Here is a 17,348-nt window from a genome sequence, read left to right as displayed (position 1 = left end):
TCACATAGTTGCTGTCACAAACTAATGTCACTGACTAGTTGGATATTAATTTCCCAGTGAGCAAACATTTTCTGTACATACAGCGTTCATAATTTTGAACAGGTTTTTGCTTTAGTGGACATTAATTATTTTTATTGACGTTTGTCAATAACGCTCATGAATGCAACTATTTATGTCTATTGTTTTGTGTTCTACTTGTAGCTCTGGTTGTCCTGAAAATGAAATGGTGTAACACTTCATTGTGGGGCTAAATATAAGGGTTGGACATGAGATAAATGAAAAGCCCATTTTTGCTGGGAGCTCGGGACTGATATGGTTCATTTAAAGGTACTATGTCTCACTTTGCTTTCCCCTTGAGGAAGCTATGCAAATTGCAACATCACTTAGGCTGGATATATAAACAACTCTCTCCCCTTCCCCGCATCCAATTTCCCCGCAACATGGTGGAGACTTACTTTCAGTTTGGTCCACCAGCTTCAAACAGCTGAAAATGTATTTTTTATTATGGAAAATATATTTAGATGGTACAATTATTCTCTACACTCAAATGCTTGTTTTATCACATAAACTGAAATTGAGCGAACAGTGTAGAATTTCACCAAACAGGAAACGGCCATATTGAACTCAAGCCCCTGTCATTATTGGTTGTGCTCGAGGAGGAGAATGCCACGCCTCTCAGTGACATTGATGGAAGAGACTTTCCCATTTGACAACAGAAGCGGACCGTCTTTTGTTGTCAAATAGAAAGGCTGCATTTTCAGAATGCGATTTTGTTTGGGCACAAAATATTTTTTTTGTGAATAACATTATGGGAAACACTATCATTTAACTATTATGGAGATACATTATGGACATTTTCTGAAATATATTACATAAAACATATACAAATATTACATAATGCTCCTTTATGGTTAGGGTAAGCCATAAGGTTAGCAGTGTGGTTAAGGTTAGGTTTAAAATACACATTTTGAAAGACAAATTGCAGAAATGGGCACGATTCATGACTTTGTGGATATGGAAGCTAGTAACAACACTCCGGGGACCGTAAACCCTTGCTATTATAAGGCAATATAATAGCCTCGACTAACCAATGGGATAGTTGTTGAAGAAAAGGCGGCCTCCCCTTACACTAATGCAAGACAATTATAATTATCACTGACCTTATGCATAAAGGCGGGGGTTAGGTGACAAACTTACCTTGGACAACCACAGGGAAAACTGTAGGCACGACTGGTGAACTGTCACTCAGATGTAACAGCAAGCAGTAAAGGAGAGATATTTCATCTCCAAGCTTTCAAAGGCTGATGTGAAATAACATCTAGCACAATAGATAGGTCCCAAGACGGGACTAAAGACTTGGAGACCGGGCGTGGGTGACGCGCTCCCTTAATGAAACAAAATAACAGAGGAAACATGAAACAATAACGGTGTTATTGTCGAAGCCGATATGACTTAACAGTGGAGAATGCCTTCCCTCTGTCCAAAAGGTCTTGCAAGAAGCATATAACCGTTTGTAACGAATTATCTGTTTTTGGTCACACCACTTCTCAGAAATGCACCACTTGTTCCATACAGTGATAGGATCCCGTTGAAATCGAGTGGCTTCATAACAAACTGCAGTCTGTATGCCTTTGTAACTGTGGACAAGACCCATGTGCGCCAGTTGCCTGCTTTTGCGGCGAGTCGCCCACAAGTCGGATGACACTCGCCTGCCAGTGGTGCTGATAGGGCCCTCTGGCGGCATTATGGTGAGTTGCCCCCCTGCACCCTTGGCAAGACAGAGACTTTTTTATTGAAAGTGGTTGGGTCAAAACACGGAGAAAGTGCAAGGTGGAGATTGACATTTGTCTTCCTTCCCCAGTTACTTGAATGAGAGCCAGGGGGAGGGCTGTGGCATGGAGGGCACTTGGGGGTAGAGTGAGCTCCCTCCATCTTCCCTGTGAGCAAATATGAACCACTGCACGAGGGGCAGGGTTGTAGGAGAACAGATGTGCCTCTCCCCCATTGTGCTCAACCAAGAGCGGACACAATGTGGACTGTTGACTGCCCCTCTCTGCCCCAGTTGGGTTAGATGCGGCTGCAGCGAAGGGCCACTTCCCCCACTGCAGGCCTCTGTTAGGAGGCTTCACAGTGCAGAAAACCCTGGTGTCAGCATGTAGCCTTCTTCCTGCCATGAAGCCTTGGCTCGTGGAGGGGTAGACCGGGTTGCCATGGTTCCTGGGTCTACGGGGCACCCTCTATCTATCAAAGTTCGCACTTCTGCAGTATGGCAACATTCACCCCAAACAGATCCTTCGGCTCAACAGGAAAGTCAAGGAATTTGGCTTTCTCCTTGTCCGAGTGATTGTACAAGTTGAGCCACAAGGCTCTCTCTCCCACCATAGCAAGGCTGATGGAACACCCACAGCCTTGAATGGCACCTATGAATGCCCAGAGTTTAATATCTGTAATGACACAGATCTCCTCCCAAAGGGCCTAGCTGGCTGGCTGTGCCAATCACTAGTTGATTACCCATCTCGGCCTGGTACTACAGCCAGGACGTTACTGAATGTGTCGCAGACACGTAGACTTTCTTGAAGATGGATGTGGAAAAGTGCTCCTTCTCCCCAGGCAGAGAAGTGCCGCAGTTACGAGGCATTGGGGTTGAGGTGGTTGGCCAGGGATGGCTCAGGGGTTTGCTGAAGCCCAACTCTTCCATGTCCTTAACATCCATGTTAGCAAAATGTCTGGTTTAGACTTTGAGTGACAAAGGTTTGTCCCAGTTGCTTTTAGATTCTGCCACGCAAGCTAAGACTGCTGGGAGGAATTACTTTCCCAGGACGGTGTGAGAGGGGATTCTGCTCCCGTCGAACCAGTCTCTTTTGGCGCTGCCACCCGCTATGGGTGCAGGCCACTCAATACTGAGCCTGACCGCTGCCCCTTTTGCAGACATCGATTTGCCTGCATTTCTCATTGGGCACTGATGCTCCGCTGAGGGCGGAAGAGGGCCTTGAGCAGTCTGCCTGAGACTCCTCTTCCTCCTTTTCCTCCTCTTCTTGGTGGAAAAGGTTAGCCATGCCCTTGTCATCTTCCTCATCGATGACAAGGTCCCCACCCTGCTCCCCAGCTACTAGATCTTGAAACAGCAGGTGGAAGTTCTCGGGGTTCCCACTCATCCCCTCAGCCCAGGTGGGTTGGGGTTTTGGGGGTTAACCTCGGCTGAAGGCTGTGAGGAAGATGAGCCTTGTGGAGGGGCTGCTCTAGGCAGTCTCAGTTTGAGGGCGTTCAAAAGAAAATCCCTACAGTGCACCCAGGACTCAGGGTTAGCAAGTGCTGCCTTAGCATACTCAAGCCACAAGCAGGCAACACACAGAGAGTGTGTATCCTTCCCTGCTATAGTGTCCCCGCATGGACATGGGTGTGCCGGTGCTGCGGCAGGAGTCCTGCTCGGTTCTCCCTGTGCAGCGGCAGCAGCCTCCACGGTTACAAGAATAGTATTCCTTGTGGTAGGAAGGAATGCATGTGTGGTGAGCTTTCTTTCCAGCGAGCTAGCCAGGTCAGCCTAAGCCTTACAGCGTGGGCGTACCAAGTGTCAATAGTTAGCCGTAAGCTAGCACTATCAGGAGAAAGCGTGTGTCAATAGTTAGCCGTAAGCTAGCACTATCAGGAGAAAGCGTGTGCTTTGTTCCTGTCCTTCAACGAGAGGAGAATCTAGAAAGAGAACCTAGGCTGGTTGACTTTGTTCTTCCCCACAACAATTAGGCCTAATATGTTAACCCCTCTATAAAGAGAACTCACAACAGTTCATCATAGCATTACAAAACCTTGATAGATGTGATAAATGTAATAAAACCCTCAATCATCAAATGATCAATCGTGACAATGTCTTTACTCACGACCACTGGTGTGAAGTTCAGCGTGTCCACCAGCGACCATCAACCTTTGTTGTTCTCTCTCTCTGTGTAGGAACATGCAAGGCAGCAGCATGGTCCTCGTCCCCAGGCTAGCGCTAGTGAACTGAAACTCAATAGCGAGATAAACGTGGTAAAGTTTTACACGGGGATCTTTCTCCTTCGTTGCCAGAGGAACTCAAGCCTTTGCCGGTCACAAGAGTGCTGGTTTCCTTGTGGAATCGTCCCTGATGAGGTAGATTATTTACACAGCGGTGATGCTTTCAACATACTTCACTGATTGTAGCTAATGAAACATGGTCGAAACAAAAACTAGTGAAATAACCTGAACGAGTAAACTTAGACCCGATCACTGCAAGTATTTATTATACTCAAACTTTTACGGTATGCAAAAACAGAGATCTTGGCATGCTCTATTTCCTGTGCCTGTGGTGGCTAGCTCTTTTAGCCTCTTTTATGATTTTCCTTCACCCTGCCCTCAGACCAATTCCTCACAGCTGATTGTCCATGGTTGGTATTTCCACTGGAAGCCCAGTGACTGGCAGTGGGAGAGTACGGAGCAAGATGGCCGACATTCTGCAAATGTTCTCATTGATGAAACATTTGATCTCGGTACAGTTTTATGTTCCCAAAACAAGAATCATATACAAACAGAGTGGACTAAGTTTTGTGGATTTTACCCTTTGCCAAAGTTTTAAAAAATGGCATTGTTTAGGCGTGCAAGGGCGATTTGAGTTATTGCACATGCACACTTCACAGAGTAGGTGTTCCCTAATGTATATATGCAAATACATGCTAGAACGAACCAATAGGATCTCGCTAGTCAGTTCTTGACTCTGCCCACCTCCTTGCTTGTTCTGGCCTCTATGCTTCCCTTTGCTCCCTTTGGAAATGACAGGTTATGGTGTTTCTTGGGTTAGTTATACAAATCATTGCCTAAACCTCTTTAAAAAATACTGTGCAAATTTCTCATACGCATACGGAGAGCGATAAATTAAGTATTGTGTGTAGACGCAGCTCCAAACACTAGCAATGTCTCCACACACTAACACACAGTTAGCTACAATTTATTTCAAGACATTTTTCTAGATTATATTGCCTTAAAAGACATCCAGTAATTGTTGCTCAAGCAAGCTTCTCAGCTAGATGTCTGGTTAAGTAGCTGGGTAGCCATCTGGCATAGCTAGCAGCCTACAAGTGAGAAATGAAGCTAGCTAAGAAAACCTGCTGAGTGAAGAAAAATACACTAGAACAGAGGACATGTGCAAGAGGCACAGAGGTAGGTCAATTGGCACTTGGTAGCTAGATATTGGATGTTGTTCCTCCTATTTTATATGTGTATTGTGTGTGTGTGTGTGTGTGTGTGTGTGTGTGTGTGTGTGTGTGTGTGTGTGTGTGTGTGTGTGTGTGTGTGTGTGTGTGTGTGTGTGTGTGTTGGTGAGGAGGTCATTCTGCCACTCCCTATTTTTAGCTGAAATAACACCCCTGCTGGGTGAACTTGTGCATAAGCAGAGTATGTAGATAAGTTTGGAGCTTGGCTGAAAGGAAGTCTTCCCTCTTATTTCGTACTCCCTCATCAGTCATTATTGCCATAGGTTAAGTGAGTGATTTGATAATTCATTACTGGGTGTGATTCCAGTCAGTCAGTGTAAATTGCTGATTGCCAGTGTCAGGTTCTGTGGGCAGGTGGCCTAAACTGTACAAGTTCAAAACAATTACACGGCTGACAACACTTAAAACATACAGTGTACTGATTTCCTTGTAACCAGATGCCAAAACAGCATGGTGACTCCCAGGTTGTGTCCGCAGCCACAGACCAAGCAACACACTCTCACACAGACACAGCAAACTCTCAAGTTGTTTTCACTACAAGAAAGACTCAAACGTTTAGGGTCAAATGGTTGGTGATGTCAGAGGAGTCTTAGTAGAGGCATGGCGGGGCTGTCGCTAAACGCGGCAGGTTTTATAAACCCTTTTCTCGTAGTATCCCTTAACGGGTGCAAAAGTGCAAAAACGTACAAAGTAACCTGCTGTTATGGAGCAACTGTGGTTTCCTCTCAAAAAATTAAAGTTGATCAAGACCTATTCCATATATTGATCCTTGATCTTTAACTCAGCAGACTTGTAAGGTGACGCCGTGTGGTAACTCCACTGTTGTCAAATTGTGAGTTGTTTCTGTGTCACAGATCAATTGAACCAAAGATCGATAGTCGATTTCATTTATATTCATAATTACAAGTATACAATGTGGCCTGTTTGATTGTCAACCTCAGAATGGGCCTCCATGCTGCTTGCCTAGACACACACACACACACAAAAAGCCTTTCACATTGTAAAAGCTCTGGCTACAGAGAAAAAAATACTTTTGAATTCCCATTATTGCCTATTTACAAACCTCGCAGCCAGTATGTCATTTGGCACATGGATATTTTCTTCAATAAACAATGTGATATTATTCTTATGAAGAACACATTTGTTTTAATGTGAAATAGAAAAAATATGTGTCTATAATGAATAGAGTCATGCTAAAGCCATCCATCCTCTCATCCCATCATCCCATATGAAAAGGGACACTTTACAACCTGATGTCACTATCTATTTTAGGGTCGTTTGCAACACTATGAGGTACTCAGACCGTCTCCTATCCATCTTTCCCTCCATATGATATGCATCTAGTTAAGCTCTGCGGACGTCACCGTGTGTATCTCCTCCCAAAATAAGGAGTGGCGGTATGGTGTTCTTTTCAGGAGCTACAACAACAGAAAGACTGTGCTCTGAATTTTCATGAGTACGGCCCGACTCCCTACTCCCCGATGTGATTGATCCAGTGTGTACTCTGGCATCAGGGTGAGTTCAGCACTGGTCATAGGGTGGTTAAGTCTGGAGCAGTAAGTTATGGAGGGTCACAACTCGGGTGTTTTATGTTGTTCTTTGGGGTCAAGGTGGAGCCCGCTGGGTAATTGGTCCACTGTCTCTGCCTCAAAACCACAGAGAGTTTCATTGATCATATGAGAGGGGATATTGCCATGGCCAGGTTCCATGAAGGCCTAAAGAAAGGAATTAGCACAATTTGTGTTGGGTTGGTTTTCCACCATGGTGGAGCAGTTCAGTCCTTGTTAAAGCAGTTGCAGTGGACAGAGAGTTGTGTAAAGGAAGAGTTGTGTTGTATGTGTCTGCCATCTATTGGACTACTGTGAAACACCAAGTAGAAAACTAAAGAGAAGATGGGTGTTGTGCTGTACTGACATTTTAGTTAAGAATGTCAGTCAAATGGATGTGTTGGATAATTTTTTTACTACCCTCAGGTCTAATATTTGCTGTATGTTACATACATTATTGCAGGTTTACATACATTTCTGAGTCAATACAACTACAGTGAATGAGGGGGATCATCACTTCCACAAAAGTTGCGAGGAATAAATATGAATAAGTGTCCACCAAATTTTTTAAATTAACCTATCGTCTTCAGAATGGATGAAAAATGACTGTAAGGTCATGTAAATGAAATATATACTACATGGCCAAAAGTATGTGGACACCTGCTCGTTGAACATCTCATTCCAAAATCATGGGCATTAATATGGAGTTGGTCTACCCCATTGCTGCTATAACAGCCTCCACTCTTCTGTGAAGGCTTTCCACTAGATGTTGGTTCTTGGTTCCATTCAGCCACAAGAGCATTAGTGAGGTCAGGCACTGATGTTGGGCGATTAGGCCTGGTTCGCAGTCGGCGTTCCAATTCATCCCAAAGGTGTTCGATGGTTTGGGGTCAGGGCTTTGAGCATGCCAGTCCAGTACTTCCACATCAATCTCGACAAACCATTTCTGTATGGACCTCGCTTTGTGCATGGGGGAATTGTCATGCTGAAACAGGAAAGGGCCTTCCCCAAACTGTTGCCACAATGTTGGAAGCACATTGTATGCTGTAGCGTTAAGATTTCCCCTCACTGGAACTAAGGGGCCTACCCTGAACCATGAAAAACAGCCCCAGACCATTATTCCTCCTACACCAAACTTTACAGTTGGCACTATGCATTCTGGCAAGTAGCGTTCTCCTGCCATCCGCCAAACCCAGATTAATCCGTTGGACTGCCAGATGGCTGTGATTCATCACTCCAGAGAACCACTCCAGCTGACGCTTGGCATTGCGCATGGTGATTTTAGGCTGATGTGTGGCTGCTTAAACATGGAAACCCATTTCATGAAGCTCCCGACAGAACAGTTCTTGTGCTGACGTTGCTTCCAGAGGTAGTTTGGAACTCGATAGTGAGTGTTGCAACCGAGGACAGGCGATTTTTACGCGTTACACGCTTCAGCACTCAGTGGTCCCATTCTGTGAGCTTGTGTGGCCTACCGCTTCGCGGTTGACCGGGGTAGCTCTAGCAGGACCGAAATTTGACGAACTGACATGTTGGATGGGTGTCATCCTATGACGTTGCCACGTTGATAGTCACTGAGCTCTTCAGTAAGGCCATTCTACTGCCAATGTTTGTCTATGGAGATTGCATGGCTGCATGCTCGATTTTATACACCTGTAAGCAACGGGTGTGGCTGAAATAGCCAAATCTACTCATTTGAAGGGATGTCCAAATACTTTTGTATCTGTAGTGCAGATGAGAGTAGGACATTGGCATTCTAGTAGTATCCATCTAACAGCAACATTTTTGTGTTTTCTGTAATGAGAAACAGTGGTTTGTAACCTTAAAAAAAATACCCCAACCTTTATTAAAAGAACTCACTTATATCCTATAACATATGTTGCGGTGGTAGCCAGGGTTGGCCGCCAGGAAAAAGCGGGATCAGGCGAGTGCAGGAGTCAGCCCCAGCACGTGCCTCCATGGGCCCTGGTGTCTGTCCTGGCTCCTGCCACAGCCTCTCCTCCTCCACTGAGCCCTCCAGGCTGGGGATCAGGTCACCTCAGTCCCCATACCCCTTTCCTTCTTCCCCCAGAGCCAGACACCACCATGACAACTCACACAGAGAGCCCTAACCACAGTGCCACAGTAGAGTACATAAACAAACAGGCCAAACCAGTCCAGTCCACACAGGTCTTCTCTGCTGCTCTGCCATTATGTCGACTCATCAGACCCACGCTAGCTGGTTAGTCATAGGAGCTTCCAGTGTAAGGCAAGCAGCTCGTCTTGGCTTTGCAGAGGGAATCTGGCAAGAGATGTTTGCTCATTTGTCCCCACACATGTATGTGGTTTTGTAGTGCAGCAGCGCAGGGAGTAGGGACTGCTGCTCCAGCCTTTCTTGACTGTCCATATTATTCAGCTTGTTGGAATCTGTGCTGTCCTCCTACACACTCTACCCTGCCCAGTACAGTCTGTACACGCTGTCCCATTGTCCATGTTCAGCTATACTTAGCTACTCTCACACATCTATCTACCCAATGTGTCTGTCCTATGGTCCTTCAAATAATCCCCCACGTCAGACAGTTTGTAATGTCCTTCCAGATTGGCTAATTGCCTTTACCTCTGTGGGTATGTCTTTACAGATGCTGGTCTAACCATCATATTATTGTCATCTGTTTTCTTCACACGCACGCACACACAAACAAACATTACAAATATTTCTCCTTTCCTTTTCACATCTGACCACAGGTCTGACCTCTTGGCCTCTATTTGATCAAATCAAAGTTTTTTGGTCTCGTACACAGATTTGCAGATGTTATTTCAGGTGCAGCGAAATGTTTGTGTTTCTAGCTCCAACAGTGCAGTAATTCCTAATAAATACAAAAAAAGAACAATAATCCAGGGAATTATCTCCTCAGTACCTTTAGAGCCGTCCGTGTAGACAGGCTGGGCTCCTGATGAATGTCACTCCTTCCTCCATTGTCTGAAGCATTGGAAAGCTCTGCCTGGGCCTCAACCACGGGGATGATTACAGCCCCATCGTTAGAACATTGCTGTCATCTGCTCCACCAACAGCGTCTCATGTCCACTAGGCTGACTTAGTGGGAGTAGAGAGAACCGTTCTGGTTCAGTGACTAACCTAATTAGGGCTGTGGTTCCTGGTTCCTAGTGCCTATGTACCCGTTCTCTCTCCCCTGACTCACCCTTTTTTTTCTGCACTCTCAATCACTGTACCAGAAATGACTTCTGTCCCACTTCTCCTCCAAATGAACACAAGTTAAATTCATCAACCAACCTGAAGCTTTCACTCGCCCGCACACAAAGAAAAGGCTTCATAAGTAAAAACAAGATGGTTTATTTAGTACCGTAACACCTTTCGCAGTAAGAAAAGGACATGTAATACACACCATGAACCTATGGGTAAGTGTTACATTCAACTGTTAAATCCTTCAATGGTGTTTCACCTCTCCATGTCTACGCATGCCCTTTCAATTCACAATCACATTCTATTGTCTTTCAGCATGACAGCATGCTTACATTACACGATACAGTATGTGAGGTCTTCACATCAAGCTCTGTGCGCCAGATGCATGCGTCCACTCATGGCTTGGCTTGTTACATCAATTTCTATTACATGTAAACTGACTGGGAAGTGTGCCTTAGTTTCATACAATGTAAAAAAGTGATTAAGCAGCTTGTGGTCTGTTCATCTTAATGGAAACGGAACGAAAAATGAACAAAAGTTAGTTACAATGTGTAGCGTTGGGTTTATCAGGAATGACTTGTGTTATACCTCCCAATGGTGTGCATGCACATCCTTGTAGTTATACACCGAAATTATCTTCCTTTTCTCCTCCATGCACTCGGAATTCGAATTTCTCTTCATGTTAGGACGGTAAGTTATAGTACGGTGGTAGTACTGGGTGGTAGTAATGTGTAATTGGTAGTACTTTGTGGCTATTATGTGACGGTGCTGGTAGTACTGTGGTAGAACTGTGTGGCTATGTGTGGTGGTGGCGGTGGCATGTCCTAAACTCAGAACCAGAACTCGGAAACGAAGATGTGGACATTGACGATGTTCCGATGAGACACCACCCCAGAGGTGACATAGTTCATAGCCAGCTTCAACACCATGTTTAGCGAGCCAATCAGGGGCTTCACCTGTCGGACGACACCTAAGGGAGACACAGAGGGATAGTCAGAGAGTGAAGGGTACCAAACGTACTGGGTAAGGGGGGGGGGGGGGGTTTTTTTGTTTGTTATGACTGACCATCAAGTTAGCTTAATTAAAACAGTTTTATTTCGTTTGCAGTCATCCTTACAGGGGATAGGAAATCTTTCTCTACATTTTTTGCATTCCTACTCGTAACATACTGTATGGAAGTAATAGGCCCATTCTAGTTCTATCTCGGGACATTCTAGAATGAAAAGTGGCAGCAGGGATGGATCGATGTTGTTTTCTTCTCATCACGTGCAGCAATACTATTACTGGAGCCTGGTGACGTGCTGACCTCATACGATGAGAGGAATTTCAAACCTATTGATGTGAATCAGGCTTTTATTTCTCTCATTCATCCCTCCCTCCCTCCATCCACCCGTCCCCCACCTTCCTCCCTCCAACCGCCAACCTCCCTTGGAGGACAAGCAAAAGAGACACTCTCCTATCACGGTAACAACGTGGGGAAAACACAACACCACTGCTTTAGACCGAGACCCAAGAATGACCGAATGCACATGGAATTTGTTGGAAGCTCTTTTTAAGTGAACATGCGATTACAGGGTGAAAGAACGACCGTGTTTATCCAGGCTGTCAGCAGGCCCTTTCTCTGCGGAGGGCTGGTGACATTTCAGCTCAGTCCTGTTTGAACAGCCATCGCCCAGCGTGCAGCCAGGCAGCACAATCACTGCACTGTCCATTCACTGTTGTCTTTCTCTCTATCTATCCATCTCTCTTGTTCTCTCTCGACGGTTTCTCACACAGAGAGACAGGTATTAGATGAAGTAGGTATTGGTCTCATAATTCAAAAATATATTGAATTCAATGCGGTAAAGTCTATCAAAAGTACAGCCTGATGAATGATCTTAAATCAAATCAACAAGATGTCCCGCCATCACTCAATGTGACTCATGAAAAGCCTTTGTACCACAATTGTCATAAACCAGTGAGAGACATTTGGTCATGGGTATTTCCATGTAAAAAGCCCCATGAGCACTAACATATGAAGTTCATATGAGCACATCAAATTTGATGTCAAACGAAAGCTAGAGAAACTAAGGCTTTTATACATTTTTCTACGGTTTCCATCCTAAAAATTAGGAATATGCAAAGGCTTTGACTTCTGGTCAAACAGATGGAAAAGGGGTCTTAGAAAACAGAAAAAGTCATAAAAGGTATTTGAAATACATCAAAACACAATAATGTTGGAGTAAAGACCCCTACCAACTAATATCAACATTTTATATTTAGTTTTGCATAAATTATTTGGCATACGTTGACTAAATATTGCCTATTGTCTTGTCATTACAAAATCAGTAACATAATGACTGCAACTGAATTGGCTACAGTGGGAATTCATTGTAGTAACAAACCACAGTTGGGTCACCTACTACTGTCCTCCCTTCCACTGGCATTCTGTTATGACCGGTCCGGACTAACCAAATGTGGTCTTGTTTGGAGGTGGAGCTCATTCAAATAATAGCCCGTGTGTATAATAATACCCAAACATGTAAAGGAAGATGTAAACATTTTTCTACCATGAAGAGAAGGACATTCATAATTATGCATTTCTGTATAGTACAGATCAAAGACCCATGATTTCATTCTGTTACCATCAGTCTGTTAATGGGTGTTAATCCACTTCACTTACAGATGTAGGATCTTAATTTGAGCACTCTTTCGTTGCTGAGAATTTTCCTGCACAGAAGGAAATGCAAACTTGTAGTGTATTTGAGGTTTAAAAATGTTTCTAACGTTTGTAATTTCTACATTGGCATTTCAGACTTGAATTGCCCATTAATTATAATCCACATAATTCACATTTCCTGTTGCTGCAGGATTATTTTCCTGCTGTAACAAACTGGCTCAAATTAATAACCTGCATCTGTATTATAGTTCAATAACCAAAACATCTTTTTTTTCAAACTTAAGGTGTTATATCATAGCTGGCACCCCCCTTTTCTGCAGATATTTAAGAGTTTTTGTAAAACATGGTCACATAAAAAACAGGGAGATTTTACCGTCCATCTGTTACCAAACTTTACATCTGCACTGTTCTTCGAGTAAATGTGATTTTGGAAACTGTCCTGTGGAAATAAAAAGTATTCCTTGTGCATAGAGTTGCATGGTTTGTTTAACTTTGCAATCAATGGTTTTTGTTTGGCATACTTTTAAAGTGAAAAATCGGAGTCTCAGCATCATCCTGTTTCTGTGGAATTGCCCTCATTCTCACGAAAGGGCAAACGATGAAGATCAAGGGTGAGCTGTTTGCTGCAAATGTCCTCGGGGGTGGACACTGGCATGGTGTGGGGTTAGAATCTAGACCCTCTCTAAAACGCTAACATTATTTTCTCTTCTCCTCTCTTGCCTTCTCCCTGTCTCATCTTCTCCTCTTCCTAAGGGCGCCTGCCTGATGTTTGTGGCACCATCATTGAGGCCCGCGAGGGTAAATGAGTCCCATGTGTTGGACGACGGGAAGCGGACTGGTCTGTCACGCGATACAGCCATGAAGGCAGGCAGGCATTCCTTCAGGGATCCATCTTTAGGCGGCAGCAAGAGAAGCTCAACCAGAGTCAGTCTTACTGAGCCTACCCTCTCGTCCCCTCTCCCCTCATCCTTCTCCCAGTCAGTCTGGATCCCTGCGGCCACACAGAAGATTCCAGAAGATTCCAGCGATAAGCGCCTGAAGAGTGTGGAATAGGGCCCTTCTTACCAGGGTTGCCCCCTTGTTTTGGTGTTTTGGGACTCTGTTGCGTAGTGACACAGGGCTGAGGGGCCGAGGGGAGCGGGACGGGGGTTTTATTGTTTCCAAACCGTCAGCTTCATCAGAGAGAAGGAACCTCTGTGTGAACTCAACGACAGTGCTGCAGCACTAATGTTCAGAAAAATAAAGGACATGGAAAAACAGATTGGGGCTTTGCGTATATGAAACAATTATTATCATCACCAGCAAATGGAGGTGGCATGCTGTTCAGTTATACAAGTGCCAAATATTCAGTCAATACGGAGAGATAATGTAGACATACAGTTGACTGAGTTTGGGAATTGATCCACTGCATGTGAGTCGTTGACGTACAACAAGATATACTACCAATGCAACATGTGCACTGTGTGCAATGCATGAGAAGAAACAGAGTTCATGAAGTTCAAATTTGCCCATGTAACTTCGAAGTTAGTCAGTTCACAGGGTTCAATAATGGATGAACTGGAAGACCCAATCAAGACGAGCGAGAGCGAGATGAGCACAATGAAACATATCATTCATTATAAATACAGTATGGCGCACCACAATACGGCATGGGTTTCACTTTCACAATAGCCCTGTTTTATTGGGAGTAGAGCAATGGTTTCAGATCATAAATGTGACCCGAATCCAATGGAGGCTCTAAATGTTTTTTATTACAGGGGTCAGCTGGGGCCAAGTTTGCTGCTGCCGCAAACAAAATATCTCAAGGACAAATGAAAATCGGAGGGACAAACAAGCGAAACGTTACATTATTTTACATTTACACAATATAAAAAAAATACACTAGACAATGTAGGATTCAACTAAATGTTGCCATGAGCATCCACAGTCAAAACTCCTCAATATCTAAATGGCATTGCACAACTCTGTTACGCCTGTAGGCGTCTCACGGCTTTCTCAGGTGCGGTGCTCAGTTCTACTGTCAGCAGCTTTACATGTCGTCACTGATCAGTGAGGTGCGGCAGCTGAGTCCCTTGATTGGCTCAACATAGCTAAATCAAATCAAATCAAATCAAATGTTATTTGTCACATACACATGGTTAGCAGATGTTAATGCGAGTGTAGCGAAATGCTTGTGCTTCTAGTTCCGACAATGCTCAGCAAGTGGCAGAGTGATGTAGTGCATGCAGTGCGTGTTCCTCTTAATCATCCCAAGTTTTAATTGCGCAGTTAGACCAGCCAGATGTTACACCTGAAGAGGCTCGTATGAAGCCTTATAAGGGCTCTGTGCTTCAGCATGTTTCACATCCACAGCACACAGAGTGCCGTATCCTCCACGAAGACAAGGCATCTACAGTGACAGCTGGAGCTCAACATACTAGCTATGAATCTGAGGTGAAACCAAACCACCACAACCACATAATCATTGCAAACATTTCACTCGGTCACGAGCTGTGGTGAGGTGAAAACCTCAAAGCTACCAGGTTTTACTTTGATGCAATCATATCGTCAGTACCTGAGGTGTAGGCCATTACACATAAACAATAAAAAAAGACCAGATCTCTCACTGATATCATCTCTCCTCTACTTTGTGTATCTAGTACATTCCAGGATATGATTGTACGCCTACAGAACGTCTGAAAGTGCTCTGCTCTGCTATCCCTGGGAGTGCGTTGAGGTAGTATATCTGGGAGTGCGTTGAGGTAGTATATCTGCCGCAGGGTGCAGAGGTGACCCCACCATGTTCCAACCTCCATCAAACACACAGCTGCACAAACCCCCTGTTCCCCAGAACATTCCGGCACACCATAACATAGCCTGTAAGTAGAAAAAAGTGTTAACACTAGAGATGCAGAGGCAGTCATTTTGACTGCATATGAATTTAAAATTGAAATATCTCTTCCATTTTTTTAAGTCGTGCTGCCCTCCTTCCTTGAATGTTCCTAAATAAGTATATTTAACACACATATGTTGTTAGAATTTAGATATCACCATTGGTGATTTTAGCATGTAAATCCTGGTAGGGCAAACTAAAGCCACTACACCACACAACACTAAACAACACATTAACAATGAAAGCTCATACAATATTCAATGATTACTTTCCTCTAAAAATAGGTTATAGGCTACACCACCAAGTCAGAACAGTAGGCGAAATTAAGAGGGGAAAATATACCAAATTATTAGGGTGAAGCACATGAGCTACCAACAGCTTACTACACAACATACACTTAGTATTACTTTCTCAGCTGCAGTATACATATCTCCCTGGCATATTACATCATCTATGCAGCAGCATACAATACATTTTTGGACTCACCTTGTTGTGATGTGATCACTTGAATTGGAAGGTGGCGCGGCGGTCCTTCGTGGACAGATTTTGTCATTAAACTTTGTCATCAAAGTCTGGCATTCTCTGGATTTATGGTGCTGTCAAGACCACTGAGAACTCGGAAAAAACAAGGTTGAATCATGATGACGTCAGTGATCTTCAGGTCGTAGCTCTTGAGCACTGATACGTTTAATCTATAATTTATTTTCATTATTTCTCTTCATATGACAAGGATTAAAGAAGATTTTCCAGTAGATTGTCGACTTGATGATGCTGCTAGCTAAGATTCAGTCCAATCAAAGCTGCTGTAGATATAACGTGATGTAACGTAATTTTATCTGTGGCCAATGACCTTGAGCCTTCTTGGATGGGCACTTCTAATGTATCTCTATGGCAGCACCCAAGAGGCTTGAATTTTCAGAGCTCTACCCTTAGATTTGGCGGTGACATAGTGTCCCCACGAGTGACAGAACACTGAGTCGATCACGGCGCAACTATAGAACATTAATAACCCCTACACTCCATATTTTGCAATTGGCTGCCCCACCACCAGAGAAAGCACTGAGGTAGTCTGAAACACCTGCATTTTGGAGCGGCCTTACTCAAGAAAGCAAAAAAGAAAGCAAAAAAGATAACAATTGTTAACTCAATAATACAAATATTAATAACAAAATAACATACAAAACAGGCAACCCTGATTTAAGCTAAAAATGTGGGGCTCAAAACAGGTGGGGCTCTGCCCTGAATGACTGGTCGCCACTGGATATCACGAACGGAATTTGTGTTATAAGAAGTTTTAGGAGGACATGTCATTTCTTTCCCTGGATTGCCAAAAAGTGACTTATTCTAATCATCCTATAGAGTCACATGCAGGTAAGACGTTTTGATTTCTATCAGAGGAGCCTGGTGGGAGGAGCTATAGGATGACAACATTTCCATGTTTGATGTGTTTGATACATTCCAATATTCCATTCCAGCCATTACAATGAACCCGTTCTCATATAGCCCCTCCCACCTGCCTCCTCTGAGTTCTATATAGTATCAGATAGAGCAGATTCTGAAGTTTCCAAAACACTTACCCTTGTTAAATACATTTCAAAATGTACATTTTTCCATGAATAACCGCTGTTCTTTTGCGCTCCACATGTGAGATCCCCTACAGTAACATAAACTAATAAAAATGTTATGGTGTTCTTTGATTGTTACCCAAGACCTTCATGAACACAACCAAAGGATACTTTTTCTGATAGGATATGGGAAATGTACTTACACTGCTCAAAAAAATAAAGGGAACACTAAAATAACACATCCTAGATCTGAATGAATGAAATATTCTTATTGAATACTTTTTTCTTGACATAGTTGAATG

The 17,348-nt window shown here is 43.8% G+C and overlaps 1 protein-coding gene across 2 annotated transcripts in view; it reads right to left on the bottom strand.

Annotated features, from left to right (window-relative positions):
- Positions 1–10,084: 10,084 nt before the first annotated feature.
- Positions 10,085–17,348, bottom strand: part of LOC139370102 (fibulin-1-like) — a 50,614-nt gene continuing 43,350 nt past the window's right edge. For both annotated transcript variants that reach the window (XM_071109424.1, XM_071109431.1), the window contains exon 17: positions 10,085–10,920. In XM_071109424.1, coding sequence (XP_070965525.1) covers positions 10,781–10,920 — 140 coding nt within the window. In that variant the 3' untranslated portion in view covers positions 10,085–10,780. The remainder of the gene's footprint in view (positions 10,921–17,348) is intronic.

Source organism: Oncorhynchus clarkii, chromosome 2 (assembly GCF_045791955.1).
Source record: "Oncorhynchus clarkii lewisi isolate Uvic-CL-2024 chromosome 2, UVic_Ocla_1.0, whole genome shotgun sequence".
Lineage (NCBI taxonomy): Eukaryota > Metazoa > Chordata > Actinopteri > Salmoniformes > Salmonidae > Oncorhynchus > Oncorhynchus clarkii.
The sequence above is the reverse complement of the archived record's forward strand: the minus strand, read 5'-3'. Positions and strand labels throughout refer to the sequence as shown.